An 18,558-nucleotide genomic window follows, 5' to 3' on the forward strand; every position below is an offset into this window, starting at 1 on the left:
TAATTTGTATCACTAAAACCAATTCATTAATATAAGGTAAAATAGAAGTATTTATGAAAATATGAAAGCTCTCAATTTGCAAAAAATCATGACGTGACTCATGATTTTGAAATCAGCACTGAATAAATATAAAAAATTACCTATTAAATTTAAAACATCAAAAATTTTCTTTTTTGAAATGCAGACCAGTGAATTATTTCTGCATTAATACTGATCTTCATATTAATACAAGTATCGCTAGCATGAAATATGGTTTCAACTTAACAGTGAATTCTTAATATCTTTGATGTATTAATACACTTTAATAAATATTTCACATACATATTTTTTATGTGAAGATGATACATCTATTAAGTGAACAACTGGAAACAGTATAATGTTAGAAGAAAGCACATAATATGACATCTTTTCTTGAATTCTTGTTTATACATCACTAACATTCATACAATTGTGATCGCACCTGCGGAAGAAAGAAAGAAAGAAAAAAAAAAAAAAAAAAAAAAAAAAAAAAGAGAGAGAGAGAGATCAGTTTTCTACATTTACCTTCAAATAGTAAATTAGTTTAAAAACATAAATAAATATACAATAAATTAGCTGCATTCCTGCTTAAAACGCTAACAACGTCATCAATAAAACGTCAACTACAGAATATCTTGACCATTTTATTAATTATCCTAATTATAACAGTTATTTCAATTTTAGATTTGTAGTTGAAGAAAAGATAACGGAAGCTCATTTTTATTTCCTTGTACGAAGTAAAAAGGAAGTATTGTAATCGTGAAAATTTTCGGGCATCATATTTCAACGAAAATACCCATTTTGACCCCTATCGAATGCAATTTAACGATGTTTTTGCGTGACATCTGTACGTAAGGACAGAATAAAGGGCTTTTTTTCCCCGAAACGAATTATAAAAGTGATTTAAAATGCATTCAGAAGAGATTTTTTCTTCGCGTCTGTACGTACGTACATATGTATATCATATAACTCAAAAACGAGTAGACTCAAAACGTTGAAATTTTGTATATAGGACTGCTATAATGTGTAGTTGTGCATCTCCCTTTTTAGTTGCAATTGATAGCACCAAAAGTATAATAGATATAACTACATCTATATATAAATATAGTATAGATAGATATATACCGACTCTTACTGAATTTAGTCTTTCTGTACCTTCAGTGTCAGTGGGACCAAAGGCAACTTTTTTTGTGCACCGAAAAAAATCTGCCTTCTTGCCTGCCGGACGAATTGCTTGTTTTTGCATAGAAACTGTAATTTTAATTTTAAAAAAATTAAAATCGTTTTAAGTGTATTTGGTGTTTATGTTTTTCTATATCTTTCAATTTTTAATATACATATTTTCAGTTTTCATGTATTTTTGCCTTGTCACGAAGTGAGAACTGAATTAATTGAATGACAAATACATTTCTAATGAAACTCGAGGGAAACAAGTTTAAATGAATGGCAGGAAAAATGTGTATAATTTAATATTCCGTACAAGGATGTCATGTGGTGTAGACATCAGATTTTTTTAATAAAACTTTACAGATATCAGAAGCCACATGCACTGAGCTCAGATTTTGCGTATGAAGAATTTACTAGAAATTTATGAAACTTGGCACTGATAAACGGCAAGCGTTTAATTTGAAAGTTAGGTGACATTCATCTCTAGATTTATTTAGATTTTATATAAAAGCTTGTGAGATTTTACTATTCCCTCCTCACATTTCTTCAACATGGACAACAACGTCACTTCCTGATCTCTCTCTAGCGCAATGTCGACTCTGCGGTACTTATTTCTCCTTCTAACGTATCTGCCCTAAGTATCTCGGTTCTGCGGGGCTGTCAAAAAGAACTATTTCCTTCCGTTTTTCAAGTTCGTGTAACACTCTTTTCACCGCTGAGATTGATGTTATACTAACGCCATGTATATATTTTAATTTATAAAAAGAATTTATTTTTTACAGACTGGTGTTTAATAATTATCTAGGAACTCCAAAAGCTGTATACAGTTTGACGAAGGCAGCCAGGATTCTTTTTGTTTCACGAACTTTTTGCCGCATATTTTATTCCTTGGTGTGGGGGGGGGAACGAACAATATCAATTTTCCTTAAAGATATTTTATGTAAAAATAAGAAAAATGTAAGGCTGAATTTTACTCATTAATTTACTAGTGTACTCATTACACACTAGTGAGGAAAAGAAGTACCTTTATTTTAATTTTAAGATGATACTTTTTTTCCAGAATTCTGTGACTATAAATTCCTTTCCACTTGCTTCTGGTCAGGCTGCAAGAGAAAATTCCAGCCATAGTAAAATGGTGTGGTTTTTTTGGAAAACCAACATTCAGCCCTCAAAATCTAAAATTCTTCTCACCAGGAAGTATCGTAGACTCAACCAAATTAAAACTTAAGTCACCCTTTTTGGCTCCCCAATTCCAAGGGTCAACAAAGCAAACTACCTCGGAGTTCAATAGTAATTTCTCATGGAACGATCACGTGACCCAAGTATGTGGAAAGGCCTACAAAATTATGTTCAGAATGTTCGCACCGTTAAAATGTGAACAACTATCTCTACATCTGAAAAAGAGACTCTACATTACGGTCATTCGACCGATTCTCACATACACTTCCGCTGCCTGGGCCCACGCGAAAGACAAGGACTACGAAAAGCTTTAAGTTCTTCAAAACAAGTTCTTAAGAATAATCACCGGAGCACTCGGATTTAAAGTTAGAAAAGTTGAAGAATTTATTAATCGCATCAATGAAAAATTCTTCAACAGAGCGATTATCTACAACCCGGCTAATTTCGCCAATATCTTAAGTTACGAAATACTTGATGAAGGTAAACTTCTTCGCCCATTCGCCGCTCACTTGTTACAGTCAACCTAAACTGACCAATGAGAGCTCAGCTTACACACTCAGTAGTTTGCAAACTCACCACGTTTCGGAATCTACAAACCTCTTCATGTGTTTCTGCCAGCTTTCCCCACCTCCCTGACCTTCTGCAGCTGCCCCCTACATGGCTTTCTGATCACCGAAGCTCGGGCTTCACTTCTCTATTACTTTTACAAGGCTATCTCAACCGGAGAAGCTTCATTTTTGGACTTTTACATATGTCAGGACCCTAAGAGAATTCATTGAGGAATCTGGAAAGAGCGGGAGTAGTGCATTTCCCGCTGCATGCCAGAATAAAAAACCAAAGTATCAAAGTATCAGGTGCTACTCTCCTAAAACGTTGCAACAACATCATAGGAAATGCATTCCATACTTGCAAATATTAGAGACCTTGGATCACTGATGTAAGTTGTCCCCCAAAATCTCACGAAATTACACTATGCTGCCAGCTGATTCAACGTCTATTAAATTACTTCTCTTAAGCGAGCTCTAATACATGGAATATTATAGCTGTAATGACTATTTAGTTTTATTCGTTTTTTTTTACGTAGGTAAATCCCAAACACCTTATATATGATAAACTATTTTCTCGCATATTTCTCACTGTTTTTTTTTTTTTTTTTTAGATTTTATCGTCTAAAAATCGAGTTCGGAAAATTATGCAGATAAGTTCCAAGGACGCGGTTTCAGAAAAATATAACATATGAAAAGCAGTCATTAGATAAGCTACTGGTCGCTATCCCAATATTCTTTCTTTAAAAGATTCCAGGAACATACACCAGGAAGAATACACAGTAATGTTAACATTACGATATGTACTACGATATTTTTCATTTCTAGTTCCCTATAATTTGAATCTTGTCATTTCTTATCGTTGCCTTTGCTGCTCCTTATGATTAAAATCATCCATAAGTAATTAAATAAGATGGACGTAAGGGCAGCTGACTCAACAAAATCGCAGATTGAAAGTCAGTTTGTGTTATATCGCTGTGACGAGTCGATTCTTGTATTAGGCAAGCAGTAAAAGAGAAAAGTTCAAGTTCAGCAAGTAAAAGAGAAAAGTTTGGCATGACCTTCTTCTCAGGCAGGCTGCGAGGATTTGCTTTTGTTAGACGAAAACCTTCGTTACGTAAACGAATCCATTTTAAAATTTAGGGGAGCTCGTTTTCTGGGAAATTGAAGAAGGAACAAATTACGTGAATATTTTTAAAATTTTCAAAACCTGACGCTAAAATGCTAGGGGGAATATATGAGAAGAAAATAAAAGATATAGAGGATATCATAATGCATTATTTTTCAATATGATATTCTTGTATTTCGATACACTTCTCACATTGTTTAATGAGCAACTGTCTTCAAAATGTTTCTCAGCCACTGCTTTTATGACATCGCCATCATTAAATCCTCTTTCTTAGAAAGGTCAGATTTCAGTTTGGAGAACAGATAATAATCATTCGGAGCTGAGTTGCTAAGAGGGGACGGAGCAAAATGCCTTAAACCCACATTGCTGTTTCGGATTTGCATTGATACGTCGCGGGTTCTGTATTACTGAAAGAAGTCGAGTACGCCTCACGTAGTATTTTCGCCCATAACTAAAGCAATATTTTCTGATGTCAAGACATCCAATAGTCGACTTTTACGAGAATCAGCTTTTACGGATTCTATGCCAGTGCGAAAATGGTTTATCTGCTCTTTCACTAAGAAAGAGAATAGGAAAAAGACGAATCAGCATACATATATAATCCAAGTATTGTTTTGTTTCTTTGGGATTAAAACTTTTTAATCAAACATGTAATCACAGATTCTCAATTATAAACATTTCAGGATGAACTAACACACCTCTTTGTGCAGTAGTAAAAGTAATGAGTTAACTTTGAATCAACTCATTACTTTTCCTCTACTCTCAACTCTAGTATTCTACCAGCAGCAGACAAATTAGGTAACGTATATCTGGAACAACATTTCTTGAATTTAGGAGCCAGCCACTGGTGACTGTCTTGATGCTATTTTCGCCCACCCCCTAGAGTAACTTGAGGCTTTAGCTTTTGCTAGCCGTGGTTGATGGCGTGAGTTGAAGGCATGAGCCAAGACCTAGAAGCGAGCTTGTAAATTTTCACATACGAAAGCTTAGCTTGAACATTTATGTTTTATTAATCTCGCAAACAATAGAGGGCGTCGCCCAGATGGTGTAGTGTTTAGGGTAGCCTAATACTCATATACGAAGGGCCCCGGTTCGAATCCCAGAGAAGACATGGATGTTTGTAAATGCATAGTGTAGGTGCGGCATGGCGGCACTCTAAATATGCGGGGAGTCGAAAAATCCTCTCGTGTAGATTGAAGGAAGGGGAGAGGGGGTGAGAGAACCCCCCAGATTCCCCCCGGGGTGCTCTCCCTCAAAACTGAGGGTGAAAAATAGTCTCCTAAGAAGTCCAACCTGTCTTAGGAGTCGGTTCGTTTTAAACCTAATTCTAGCTGCTGTTACTTTGGACGGCTAGTAATATTGCTGACTGTCGTTACCGAGCCAAAATTTAACATTTTCGATAGTTAAGTTCCATATACTGTGAAGCGTTAAAATAAAGTACACGATTTCTCAAACAAACTTTTCAAATTTACTGCTACTACACGTCTTCAAGAGGAATTTGTTGACAAACAATTTTTTATGTGTGAGACCCGGAAAGTTTTCGATATACCTACATATCAATGAATAACAATAAAAATACAGAATGTATGAGATGGAAATCAGAAAAGAACTTGTGTTATTTGTTTTATATCTCCCTCTTTGAATAACATAAATGAGATGATTGTATTTTTCTTTATGATATTCAAATCATTAATTCTGTAATGAGAATTGTTACAGAAAAAGATATCACCTTCGTCCCACTCCGCATTTCTGGTGCCCACATCTTTCAGGTCTTCGCAAGTCTTTCATGCAGACGGCCCTGATACTTGTTCCGGATCGCACTAATGCTGATTCCGTGACAGAATTGTCGAAGTTGGAAACGTAAGTGCTTGTTTGGGATGCTCTGGTGGTGCGGCACTTCCACGTGTACCGGTGGTTAGGGTTGCGACGCAGGGCGGCTCTGACGTACGCCTTACGTAGAACCGTTTGCACCTTCAAAAGCATAAGGGAAAATTGCATCTTATTCGGAAAATATATTGTGAAGACATATTGCAAATTTTATTTTAATAATACGTTTGTGATGGAAAATTGCTTTTTGTCTTCAAGAAAAAATCAGGAAAGAAGAGGAAATACAATATATGAGTTTGTCAGATATGTTGATATATATATATAAAGGGTTATGAGTCAGGTAAGTTGTCAAAAACTGGTAGGGGAATGCAACAATCTTTTTACGCTCATGATCTTTTGACATCTGGATTTTTAAAGAACAAACTTGCGAGAATGTGGACTCGTTCATTTTCGAAGCAAACACCAATTATTAGAAAAAAAAAAAAGATAATAATTACTCAATTTCTGTAGAACACAAAGTATAGGTAGTTCAGCCTAGAGGAACCTTTATGTGAATATGTATCAACTTGGAGATGGATACCTTTCAGTACGGTAATCCACAGCATCCGATGTTACGAACTTCTATTTTTCTATTAATCTCAACAGGTAACATTAAATATTCGATAGCATTTATCTATTGAATTTCTTATTAATTCTTTGAGTTTGTACATTTGTGGCGATTAATTCTACATTTACGCCTGCACTGAAAGCAAGCAGTCCGTCACGATTCTCGAGATGCGGTAAGTGTTTTAATGTAAAATAACATAAAGTAGGTTGTGTTTTATGATTTACTAAATTTATTTACCTATTTAATACAGTTAATTCAATTATTTACAACATTAAGAAACATTAGTAATTAATATTATAATCATACATACATGCATGTATGGGAGTATATATGTGTATGTACGAGTATGTATGCGCATGAATAATTTGCTGCACTTCGTTAAGTATATATATATATAAAAGATAAAAAATATGAAAGCAAACTTCTAAATTTAATTCACTATAACCTCTTTTATTTTCTATTTCATTTGTGAACTTCATCTATGTGTCCTAAAAATAGCGCTGTAAGTCTAAACTGCGTCATTCAAATTAATCAAATTAATCTTACGTAACCGTTAATGCAGATGCCTCTTGACCAATCACCAAATTGCAAACCAAAACTTTTCTCTTCGCGTGCTTCCATCTTGCACAACTACACACTTAAGCTTTTGCTCTCTACCCTGCAAAAATGTAATTTCGCTGGCTTGCTTTAACAATATCAAAAATGTAAATCTTCTGTGGAAAGGCACGACTGGAGTGCCAAGTGATTGTGGCCATAAATATCAATTGCAAATAAAAATTGAATTAAAACTGCAGCGACTGCCAGGTTCTTTACATACTACGCAATCAAAATTCTTCTTCAATATGTATCTAAGCACGCATCAACAATGCTCCGGCTTTTCCTTGTGCCTTTTTCTTATTATTGCATATATATTAATATATATGTAATATATATGTACATATAATTAATTTGAGATCTCATATTTATATTCTGCGGGAACATTTTATTCTGATATTATTTATTTGTGGAAATCTCATCCAAAGCTGAAAAAAAATTTACATACGGCGGGATACTTTTATTTTTGTGTGACCTTGAAAGAAATGCCTTGTGAAGTATCTTACTAGTTCTAATAGGGGACTCCAGGAATTCTATCTACTCCAGGGTATTGTTATAATATGTTATGACTGTTAATTATCTGGTTATAGCAAATGTTTTTCGCTAAAAAAAATCTCTTAGTAAAGTTAAAAAAACGTGAACGTAGAATCTTTAGTGAGGGTAGTAATCATCACCCAAATCTGTGATTTTCTGCCAACAGTTTGGTAGTTTTCCAAAGCCTTCGGCCCGAGAAACCTGGTGGCAGTCCGCAAGTCCAAAAATACATAGTCATTTCGGACGTCCTGTGCAGAATGGAGGATAGCACCAGAAAGATGCAGCTGCAGGTCTGAAAAAAGATATAAATATAGAGTGATTTTGCCGCTATATAATGGGTGTGGCCAAAGATCCCATTCGATTCCGTACAGAATCTTGCCGATGAATTGTGATACATGTGGTCTTGCCTTATCTTGATGGAACATTACCTTTTTGCTCTCGGAACTCAGTTCAACGTTTTTCCTTGATAGCAGCGTCAACACAGACTAGCATCTCGCTGTTCACTTTACTGTCGACGGTTTTAACTTTTTTCAGATACTCTTTGTGGATAATTCCTCAGAAATCCCACCAGATACAAAGCAAGGTATTTTTGCTAGTCTAATTGAGCTTTACGACGCTGCAGTGCTCACCGGGCGCAGACCAACCTCCATTTTGGCCTGTGTTGTTGAAATAAATCGACTTTTCATCACAAATAACGATCCAATCGAGAATTTTGTCCTTGCGTTGATATTCGAGCAGTATAGATTAGTGCAGGCTTTAACACGTGCCTCCTTATTTGCTTGAGTCAGCTCATACGACACCCAGCGATTGAACGTGTACATCAAGTTTATGCGATGCGTAGCGCGGCTAATAAACATAGCACTAACGTTAAACTCCTTAGCAAGCTCTGTAGTGGTTGCATACTGATCTTCTTCCACAAGTTCTCGCAGGCGGGACTCATCAACATCAGTAAGCCGTCCAGAGTGCTCTGCTTCTTGAATGTCATGGCTCCTTGTTTTTGAGCTTTCGGTACTAAAGCTTCAGAGTGTCATATGATACAACATTAGTACCTAAAGCTATGCACATGATTTGGTGACTTTCTTCTGTTTATTTTTGTAACAGAACTGGAACTAAATGATGGTTCTAATCCGGTAGCGTGATAGTTCCATTTCAAATACCTTGTACTTAATGGTAACGATACATTTTTTTTACAAATTCCACAATACAGTGTATTAAAGCAAGTCTCTTTCTTTCAAATGCCAAAAATCGTTTGACAAAATATAATTAAACACGCCAACGCGAACTATTTGTTCAGACGATATTTGCGGTGGCGAAACACTTGCGTTAAAACTCGATATATTATGGTGTAATAAAAATTATTCAGTTTCTTAGTGTAATTTATAAAAATTATGATAGCTTGCATCTTAGCGTCTTTTTGTCACGAGAAGTGTAAATATTTTTAAAAGTAAAAAATATTGAAAGAATATTATGGAGAAATCTATATAATAAAACATATTTATACAAAAGCCAAGAGCTTTTATTATCAGTCCTACTTACATTAAAACTAGTATTTATTATGAAATGGCCTTCAGACTGTTGATAGGATGAAACTGCCATGAAAATGTCGTATAAAAGACTATTGAATAAAATTTCCGAAGGAAAGACATTAGTGGTCTTCAACCATTTTGTCCTATTCTTCACGCATCGGAATACCTTACGCCCTTTCTAGATTTTTTGAATTCAAGTACCGCATTCCTAACATGAAATTGAAAATTGAAGCTATTTTATTTTAGTATACTACAATAAATCCTCGTTAACCCGAATCCCGAGGGACAGAAAATTCAAGAATTAATGTTAAAAAATTTCGTGTTAACTGGGGACTCAAACTTTTGTTTCGAGATAATTATTTTTACACATTAATCATTTACAGTACATACGTATATACATACTGATACTTTAATGCATTTCGATTAATAAACTTGAACATACAAAGAAAAAATAACTTCGTCTTGTATTATATTAAACTGAAGGATTTAAGACATTCGTTGGAAATCGTACATAATTTTACTCCGTTAACAATCTGTAAAAAATATATTACTGAGAATATAATAGACTCAAAGTGGTTAGTTTAACTTACCTCTACATTCATGAAGCAGTACAGAATAGAGACAAAAATTCCCTGCAAAGAAACAGGATATCATGCAATTTTTGAAAATTGTAATAAAAATGCTACCTCTCACGGTGGCATTTTTATACAATATTTATCTCATAGTACGAGTAAAAACAAAATTTTAAAGAAAATGGATTATCAACACACATTATTTCGCTTTCTTGTATGAAATACCACGGACTATATTTTTGGAATACCACAGCTCATAGTTACAGGCCAGCATTTCTCATTGTTTGTAAGCGTTAATATGGAACTTATCGCTTTTTGTTCTTCTTAATACCAATTAAAAACAGCTGATGTTTCTGAGAACCTGGATGTCGTCAGTGTCAGAATTACGTGTCTCGGAAAGCATTAGCCAACAGAACACAAAGGCTGTTGATTATATATCGTTAATGACTGCAACATCTGTTGTATGGCATTACTGGGAATGTCTTTCGGACTTATAAGGAATAGACTTCCAATTTTCTTTTCTTTCTGTATCTATCTGTATCTATCTTTCTCTATCTGTAAGTTACAAGCAGGCTACCGCTGAATTATTCGCATACTGAATTTAAAATCACTCCTTTTTCACTGAATGTGTATCCAGCTTGAAAAATTGCATGATTAACGTTCATGTAAGAGGGACTTTTTTAAAATTAAATTCCAAGAAGCTTGTAAATAAGAAAGAAACTGAAGGAAATAATACATACTAGGTAGTGCCACTGATCTATGCCAGCGTTTCTCAACCGGTGGTACGCGGAAGAGAAAAATAGGTGGTACGCAAAAAAAGGTTTTTAACTATTAAATTCAAAAAATAAATTCCCTAACATCCTGTTTAAGTTTTTCTCTAACACTCTTAAATTTATGCGATGTGAGTTTTGTTCAAGGTGAATAGCCGCTCATAGACTTTAGTAAATAATACATTTTTATTTGCACAAATATTCTTTTATCCATAGACAAAAATTTTTTTTATAAATGATGTTTTTAAAAACAGATAATAGAAATGATGTTGTATTTAACAGGAAATAAAATTAAGTTCTTATGAAAAGATAATAGTATCTTATTAATTCTTTTAGAGTTGATCGATTTATTAGCATGAACTACACTTTATGTTGTCACCATTTCGGCCTAATATTGTTTCTTTTTCAATCAGAATAATTTTTTAAAGTCGATTTACTTTCTCTAACAGCAAGTATTTTGTCTTCTAGTTGCTTTGCATTCCTTACTTTTCTACGCAATTTGAGAATATCGTTGTTCGTTTTTGAAGAACTCGTAATATGTTGTGCATTTAAATATTTGTGAAAAAGTAATAAAACAAACCTAGATTTTTCAAAAATGAAAAATGGCTAGGATTGACTGAGCGGAAATGTGATGATTCAAAGGTTATGGATCCAGTGCAATATATTAGCAATAAGAATATTGAACAGAAACGGAAATTGTTTATAGAAAATGTAAAGAAAGTTATTTATCATATCGGTTTACATACTTGGAAGGGAGATGAAATGGACCCTTAACCTCAAAGACTTGTTCAATGAAAGTGAGAAATCATTGTTCCCACCTTTCTTAAAAGACATATTTAATCTTAGCATGCAAATTTAAAGGATAAATCTGAAGAATATCTTAGGAGGAATTTATCGGAGTTCAAAAATAGTAAAAAAGTGATGAAAGGTTTTGTTACTTCAAGTGAAAAAGTTTTGGAAGCTAGTGACCTAGTAAACCTAAGAACTGCCAAGACTGGGCAGGCTCATACCACTGGAGAAAACCTTACATTACCAGCAGCTAAAGATATCGTTTTAACATTATTAAACGAAAAAGTGTCTAAGGAATAATATTCCGTTATTAAATGATACGGTCAGTCAACGAATTCATGAAATGGCAAATTCCATAAAAGAGAAACTTATTCAAAAAAATAAAACACATTGAGTATTTTCATTGCGGTTGGATGAAAATACTGATAAAACGAACTTTGTTCAATTATTAGTTTACATACGTTTCGAAGAACATAAACGAATTGCCGATGAGTATTTATTTGTGAATCTTTATGATAGAGCAACTGCAAATGAAATTTTCAAAGTAATTGACAATTTTATATATAAGAGCGATATTCCTTAGAATAAGTGCATGCAATTGACGGAGCTCGGGATATTACAGGAAAGCATTTCGAGTTATTTCTCAAATAAAGAATTTCGCACATGAAACTAAATTTATTCACTGCTGTACTCATCGTGAAGCGTTAGTAGCCGAAACAATCCCCGAAAACAAGAAAATCGTTTTGAATCAAGCTATGAAAATTAATTTTATTAAAAGCCCAGCTTTAAATTCAAGAATATTTACGATTTTATGCCAAGAGATGGGAAGTGAACACGGAACGCTTTTGTTACATTCCGAAATAAGGTGGTTAAGCAGAGGCAGAGTTTTAAATCGTCCTTTAGAACTTCGATCAGAAATTTAAATTCTCCTGTGTGATGCAAACTTTGCATTGCAAAATTATTTATTTAATGAACTATGGTTGGCGCATTTAGCATATGTAGCTGATATTTTTTGAAGGTTAAATGAATTAAATTTAGAATTACAAGAGCAAAGTGTTAATTTGTTCACCATTAGAGATAAAATAACTCGAGCGAATAATCAAAGAATTGGATAATAATATTTTGAGCTTTTCACCACTTTTAGAAAGTTTCCTAACGGATAATAATTTGAAAATAAAAGAAGAATTGGCGTACAACATTAAAAGTCATTATTTTTCATTGGTCAATAATTTCAACATGTATTTTTCCGAGGATTATGAAAAAGGAAATTGGATTAGAAATCTATTTTGTTCAAACGTACTTGAAATTTTATCACGTGAAGAAAAAGAAAAATTGATAGAAATTTCCTGCGATCGAACTCTAACCGAATATTTAAAAAATAAAACACTTGTAAATTTTGGCTGAACAGAAAAAAAGAATATAAAGGCATTTCAAATAAAACTATTAAATTTTTATTGGCTTTTACGCAACCTGTTTGTCTGAATAAGGATTTTCTTCCATGTTATACTTAAAAAATAAATACAGAACAAAATTAAAAGTGCATCAAATTTGCGGTTAAAACTAAGTAAAATACAACTAGACATAAAAAAGTGACCTCTCTCTTAAACAAGCCCAAATTTCGCAGTAAATTTTAGAATTAAAATATTATAACTTAAATTTTGATAACTAAAATGGTAATTAATTTTTAATTTAATATTTTTTGTGTGCATATTTAATACAAATAGAGAATAGGTTGTGCAAATGGCAAAACATTTTTAAAAATATTTTTATTCAGAAATTGAAAAATAATCATTGTAAAATATAGTCGTGGTACTAAAGTTTTTAAATGTTATTTAGATGGTACGCGTTAGTTAAAAGGTGGAGAACCGCTGATCTATGCAATTCCTTACACACTGTCTAAGCTATTGCAAATAAACCTTGTCTAAAAAGTGATCAACCATAGTTTTGAAAGATCTTGTCATCTGCGAAGCTGGTCGTCTTAGAAAGGTGATTTTCCAATACCAATATTTATTTATTTTTATTGGAAATACTGGTCACTTTAATAAATAGTTTATTTACGAGAAGTGGATGCGTGGAGATTGTCATAATGTGTCACATCCTTATTAATACATATTTGTCCACCCAACCTTTTACATGATTTATTTTGTTCACATGATTTATATTGTTCACATGATTGTTCACATGATTTATATTGTTCACATCAGCAGTAGTCACAGATTTTCTATCCATCTATCCATTACGGACATTCGTTTGTTCTTTGTAAAAATTTCTCTATCATTTAGTCTCTGCAATTAAACAATATGCGAGACTTTAACATTTTGACATTTGCTTTAAAATAGTTGATAACAGAGAAAATCTTCAGCCAGACAGGAGTATAAACACTGTTGTTTTAAATACATATTTTACAAACACAAATTTCAGGAATAAAGAACCGCTAGAACAAATGATATAATGTACTTCGTATCTAATATGAAACACATGGAATTTTGTTTCCTCCATTACTCGTTTTATTTCCAAGCTCTTTGGAAACTTAATAACAAAAATTCGTTGTCATAAATTCTTATACAGGATATTTGAAAAACATTTTGTGGCTGAATATGTGTTAAATGGGTAATCATAGATGATTCCAGTTTACGAAGTGAATCAAATAAGACAGGATTTTAGACTATGACGCTTTTCGGTAAAAGTACACAAAAGTAAGAACTTTGACGTATGTTTCAAACAGAGAAAATTTCAGTTAGTAAATGGTTTTTACTGAAGATAAGATAGTTCATGAAACAAAAATTGGTTCTTCGATTTGCAAAACTCGAACAATTTTTTTAAAAAAATTACTTGATTTAAAAACCAGTTTCTTACTATAGAAAGGAAAGCAAAAACGCGAATTTTCAGGTTCATAATTACGAACAAAATTTAGAGTTTTAGCATTTCCTTCAACCGGCAACTTGAAATCTACGCTTTTACATTAACATTTATCCAACATCAAAGGTATCTTTTAGTGATCTGGCATTCTAAACTTCAACATAATTAGTTGTCTTAAGTGATGTAATTACGATCCCAAAACATTTTGATAGATTATACCTCAAGGAATTTTGATTGCAAAACATGAATATTGTGTTTGATTAATTTCAACTATGGAAAGCAATTTTTTGCTTGAATGTCTTTTATTAATACAAGATGAGTATATAATTTGAGTTTCCTGAATTTTTTATTATATGGTATAACTTGACTAAACGTGTAGTCTGAATCTGTTATTTTTATTTATTTTTTACACCGGAACAAATATGAGTATGTAAATAACACCACAAGCAGTTCACATACCTAGTTCCCTGTAATAATTCATTGGGATTGGGTTATTATCCTTTAAAAATGTGATCTATTCCTTGAAACAAGAAAATTTTTTAATTTCTTTTAATTTAAAAATGGAAGTTAGTCATGCGCAAAGGTCTTGTTTGCGTTAATGGCGTTTCACAGCTTTAAAATTTGAAGTTTTTTGAACCAGATTATGAGTCATAATGATGATAATAATTCTCGGAGACAAGAATGCAAAGATTCTCAAGCTAACAAGTCTAGCTGACAGTTTGGGACTCACCGAGTTTTCCCAAACTTCACACAGTTACAGAGGCAAAGCATTTTAAAATGCATTCTCTGCACCTGAAACAAACAAGGCTTTTAATTTCTTGAGTTGATGAATCTTTCTTGGATTAACGGTAACCTGCAGGCGTTTGAGACAAAAATTGAACATTTTGAAGTTAGAAACAGATAACTTTATTTTTTTAAACTTTATATTTTTACCTTCATTTAAATAAGAGCAAAAATTAATTCTTAAAAGTTATTTTTCAAAGGATTAACGTAAAAAGTTATATGACATAAAATTAAAACAGGAAAATAATTCTTGTTTATTTTGCTGTAAAACTCTTTGCGTTTTGATTTATGAATGAGCGTTAGATGAAAAATGAGCAACGCCTTCGCCGGGACTCGCACCACGGGCCTCTCGAATACGCGGCAGCGTGCTGAACACTATACTACGAAAGCATGTTAAGAAGGTGGGAGAAATACCTTATAACATGATGCAACGAGTGCGTAGAACAGTATCTCCTCATTATACTTACGGATTGCAAATGCTTAATCCGCAGTCACGAAACTTGCTTTAAGCGCTCAGTACTTGAGGTTATTCTGATCTATTTTTTGTTTGTTTGTCGCAAGGGAATGTACTCAGCACTATGCGTATGTGTGAAGTTAACCTAACATATTTGCATTCTTTACAACAATACGCATGTATATACTATATTTCGGTGTACTATGCAAAACTATGCAAAGAATAATTACAAGAAGGTTAAAGTGGTGTATTGAGAGTTTTGGATGTTTAGCCAATGAGCAAGCAGGATTTAGACAATACAGATTAATTAACCAGCACGCCGTTCTCCTTAGCCAGATGGTAAAGGATGCATTGGGCAAAAAACACATTCTATCAGCTAGAATCTTTCTAGCTTTTTCAGACCTAGAATCCGCCTATGACTTGGTCTGCAGGGAAAGTCTTTTGCTAAAGCTATCTAATATTGGTATCCACCGGCTCAAACGCTTTCTCTGCCAGTAGAGTACGTTACGAAAACTGCTTCTCACATTTCAAGAACCTTAAAACTGGACACTCTCAATGCGCCGTCACTGGTTATTTACTTTTTAACATTTATATAAATGACCTTATTACTGACCTACTAAAGATTGGTGATGTCAAATGCCTACTTTAAGAAGACGATTTGGTCATCTAGACTGAAAATCTTCCACCAAAAAAGCTATATTACAATCTGAAACTTATTTAAGTCAGGTTCTAAATAAGTTAAGCGATTGGTGCCATGTTAATAATATGGAAGTAAATCTAGAAAAAACTGTATATCAAACATTTTTCCTCACATACTAACCGATCAAGCTGAATTTATTTTACCCAAACCTCCCTGTTCTTCAGACGAACCACTTCTCTTATTTGGGTGTCATTTTGGACCGTAAACTGACTTGGAAAGAGCATGTTACAAGTATACTAGAACGAGCTACTTAGAGACTTACTATACTAAAAAGAATTGCTGGCTGTAAGTGGGGATGCTGCAGAACAACCCTTGAGCTGCCCTATAATTCCTATATTTTGCCACTTATTACTTACTATTCCGAAACTTTAGTGGCGGCAAGTAAGCAAGTTACTGATACCTTGGAAAAATTCCATTCCTAAACCCTTCATCTTATCACGGGAACTATTAAGACAACTCCGATTGATGCGCTTTTGATATTTACTCAACATCTGAGTATTAAATAAATAATTGAAGAGAATGTACTAATTATATGGGAAAAGATCGCAAGACTACCAGATTGTTTTCCCCTGTAGAATAGCTCTTTGTCATCATATTCACGGAACCTTAAAACCCAGTATGGTTTTGATATGACCCAGAGAGTTTTTGATATGAAAGAACAACTAGGATTGAACTGGGGGATGGAAAATCTCATCAAGTCACAATGTCCAGTTGAAGGAAAGAAGTGCATCGTTAGGATAAACTACCAAGTGAGGTTGTTAAAGAAACATATGACGTAATTCTAAATGCTGCAGCCTTGGAGACTATTCATGAATTGTGCCCAGATAACGAGTGGCTGCATGTGTTTACAAGACAGCTCCAATGTTGAATGACCATACCAATGCTGGTGCTGGCGTCTTTCGCAGGCTGTTCTCATTATACACTCCTGTCAGAAGGTTTAAAACAGCCACTGACGCGGAGATCTCTGCAATTCAAATCGCCTTGCCACAGCTCCAATGCCAATCTGAAAATTTTTCAAGGGCTGTTATACTATCAGACTCTAGAGCTGCCCTCCTGACCATCGCTTCATCTGAAGCTCCTGTTTCAGCTGATATTTTGAATATTCGTCTGACCTTTAATGATTTAAGCGAAGAATATAAAGAGGTTGCTTTGCAGTGGGTACCACCACACTGTGGACACCAGGGTAATGAAATAGCTGACTCTGGCAAAGAAGGCAACCAAAATTGCTCAGATAACAGATAAACCAATTCCCTTTCATACCAAATGCTTAATTAAGTCTTTTAGAGAGGGCTATTGGAAAAACATCAAAGAGGCAAGAAATGAATTGAGGAAATCACAAATATTCCACTACGGCCAAAGGACATATCTGTTGACACTTTTCTTCTTTCTATTGGCCATGATTGCCTCTCCAAGAATGTATATCGTAAAAAATACCGCCAAGTCCACTTTGCTTAATTGTGCAACATTCGTGAGGATGCGAACCATTTTCACTGCCACCTGAACGAGTCATTGCCTTGCACTGGGCTCGGGACACTTGTGGGAGAAATACTGGAGAGTTTACCAAGATGAACAATTTATAGATTTACTGTAGTTTTAGTTTTATTACCTGTTTCCTCTGTTAATATGTTTGTATTTCTGACTACAGTTGTTTTCTAATCTGCCATTGAGAAAAAAAATCTACGTTTCGGTGTATTTAGTTTTTAACAGAAACATTTGTCTTCAAGACAGGTTGCATAAGCCATGCTGTTCTACTTGGTTTATTATAGCGAAATTTGCCTTCTAGGGCTGCATATTTGAAGCTGCGTAGATTAATCGGTTTGAAGTTAGGAAAGAAGCTTTCTAATGCTGGACATTTAATCCTGTTTATTTTGCAATCGTGGAATGTAGATTAGAGCCCTAGTTGTTTGAAATTGTGTAGACCTATTCCAGATTGTATTTCAAAACATTGAACACTAGGATGTTTGAGATAGCGTTGGCCCGTTCGATTTACAGCTGAGAAGTATACCTTATCGCACAAAAATATTTCAACTTTTCGCTTTGGAATCGCGAAATATTATATTTTTTTATTATTTTTTGTTTGACGCTGTATTGGGCTACATGATTTAAAATTAATTTACATTTGAGACTGAACGATTGGCCCAATATGCTATAGTTAAGAAACAAACTGTCTGATACCAAATTCTTCAGAATGCGTTAACACGTGTTTAATTTGTATTCCTGAAGCTTTATATCTAGAACTGGCTATTTTTCGGATGTGTTTCTAATATGGTTTTCATCACCAGATATTTTATTTAATATAAACTGCTTGTGAATGTGTTGATTTATATTTTACAATCGATATTCTGAAAAGAAACAAAACGTTTTAGAAAAATGTTTAGATTTAAAAAATTTAAATAATAATTGTATTTGTTTATGTGGTATTTAAAGCGAAATTAAGAGCATAAGGTCCACTGTCAACTCAATGACTTTTTTGCAAATGAATTGTTTCATTCAACAATGTTACTG

At 33.7% G+C, this 18,558-nt stretch overlaps 1 protein-coding gene across 1 annotated transcript in view; it reads right to left on the reverse strand.

Moving 5' to 3' along the window:
• Positions 1 to 267: 267 nt before the first annotated feature.
• LOC118192468 (corticotropin-releasing hormone receptor 1-like) overlaps positions 268 to 18,558 on the reverse strand; it is a 523,232-nt gene continuing 504,941 nt past the window's right edge. The window contains exons 10-12 of the mRNA XM_085825622.1: positions 9,717 to 9,758; positions 5,768 to 6,009; positions 268 to 460 (exon numbers count right to left, since the gene is read on the reverse strand). Of these exons, the coding sequence (XP_085681748.1) occupies positions 424 to 460; positions 5,768 to 6,009; positions 9,717 to 9,758 (321 nt within the window). The 3' untranslated portion in view covers positions 268 to 423. The remainder of the gene's footprint in view (positions 461 to 5,767; positions 6,010 to 9,716; positions 9,759 to 18,558) is intronic.

The sequence above is a fragment of the Stegodyphus dumicola genome, chromosome 10, assembly GCF_044657685.1.
Source record: "Stegodyphus dumicola isolate Sdum_Otavi_A_Nest chromosome 10, ASM4465768v1".
Lineage (NCBI taxonomy): Eukaryota > Metazoa > Arthropoda > Arachnida > Araneae > Eresidae > Stegodyphus > Stegodyphus dumicola.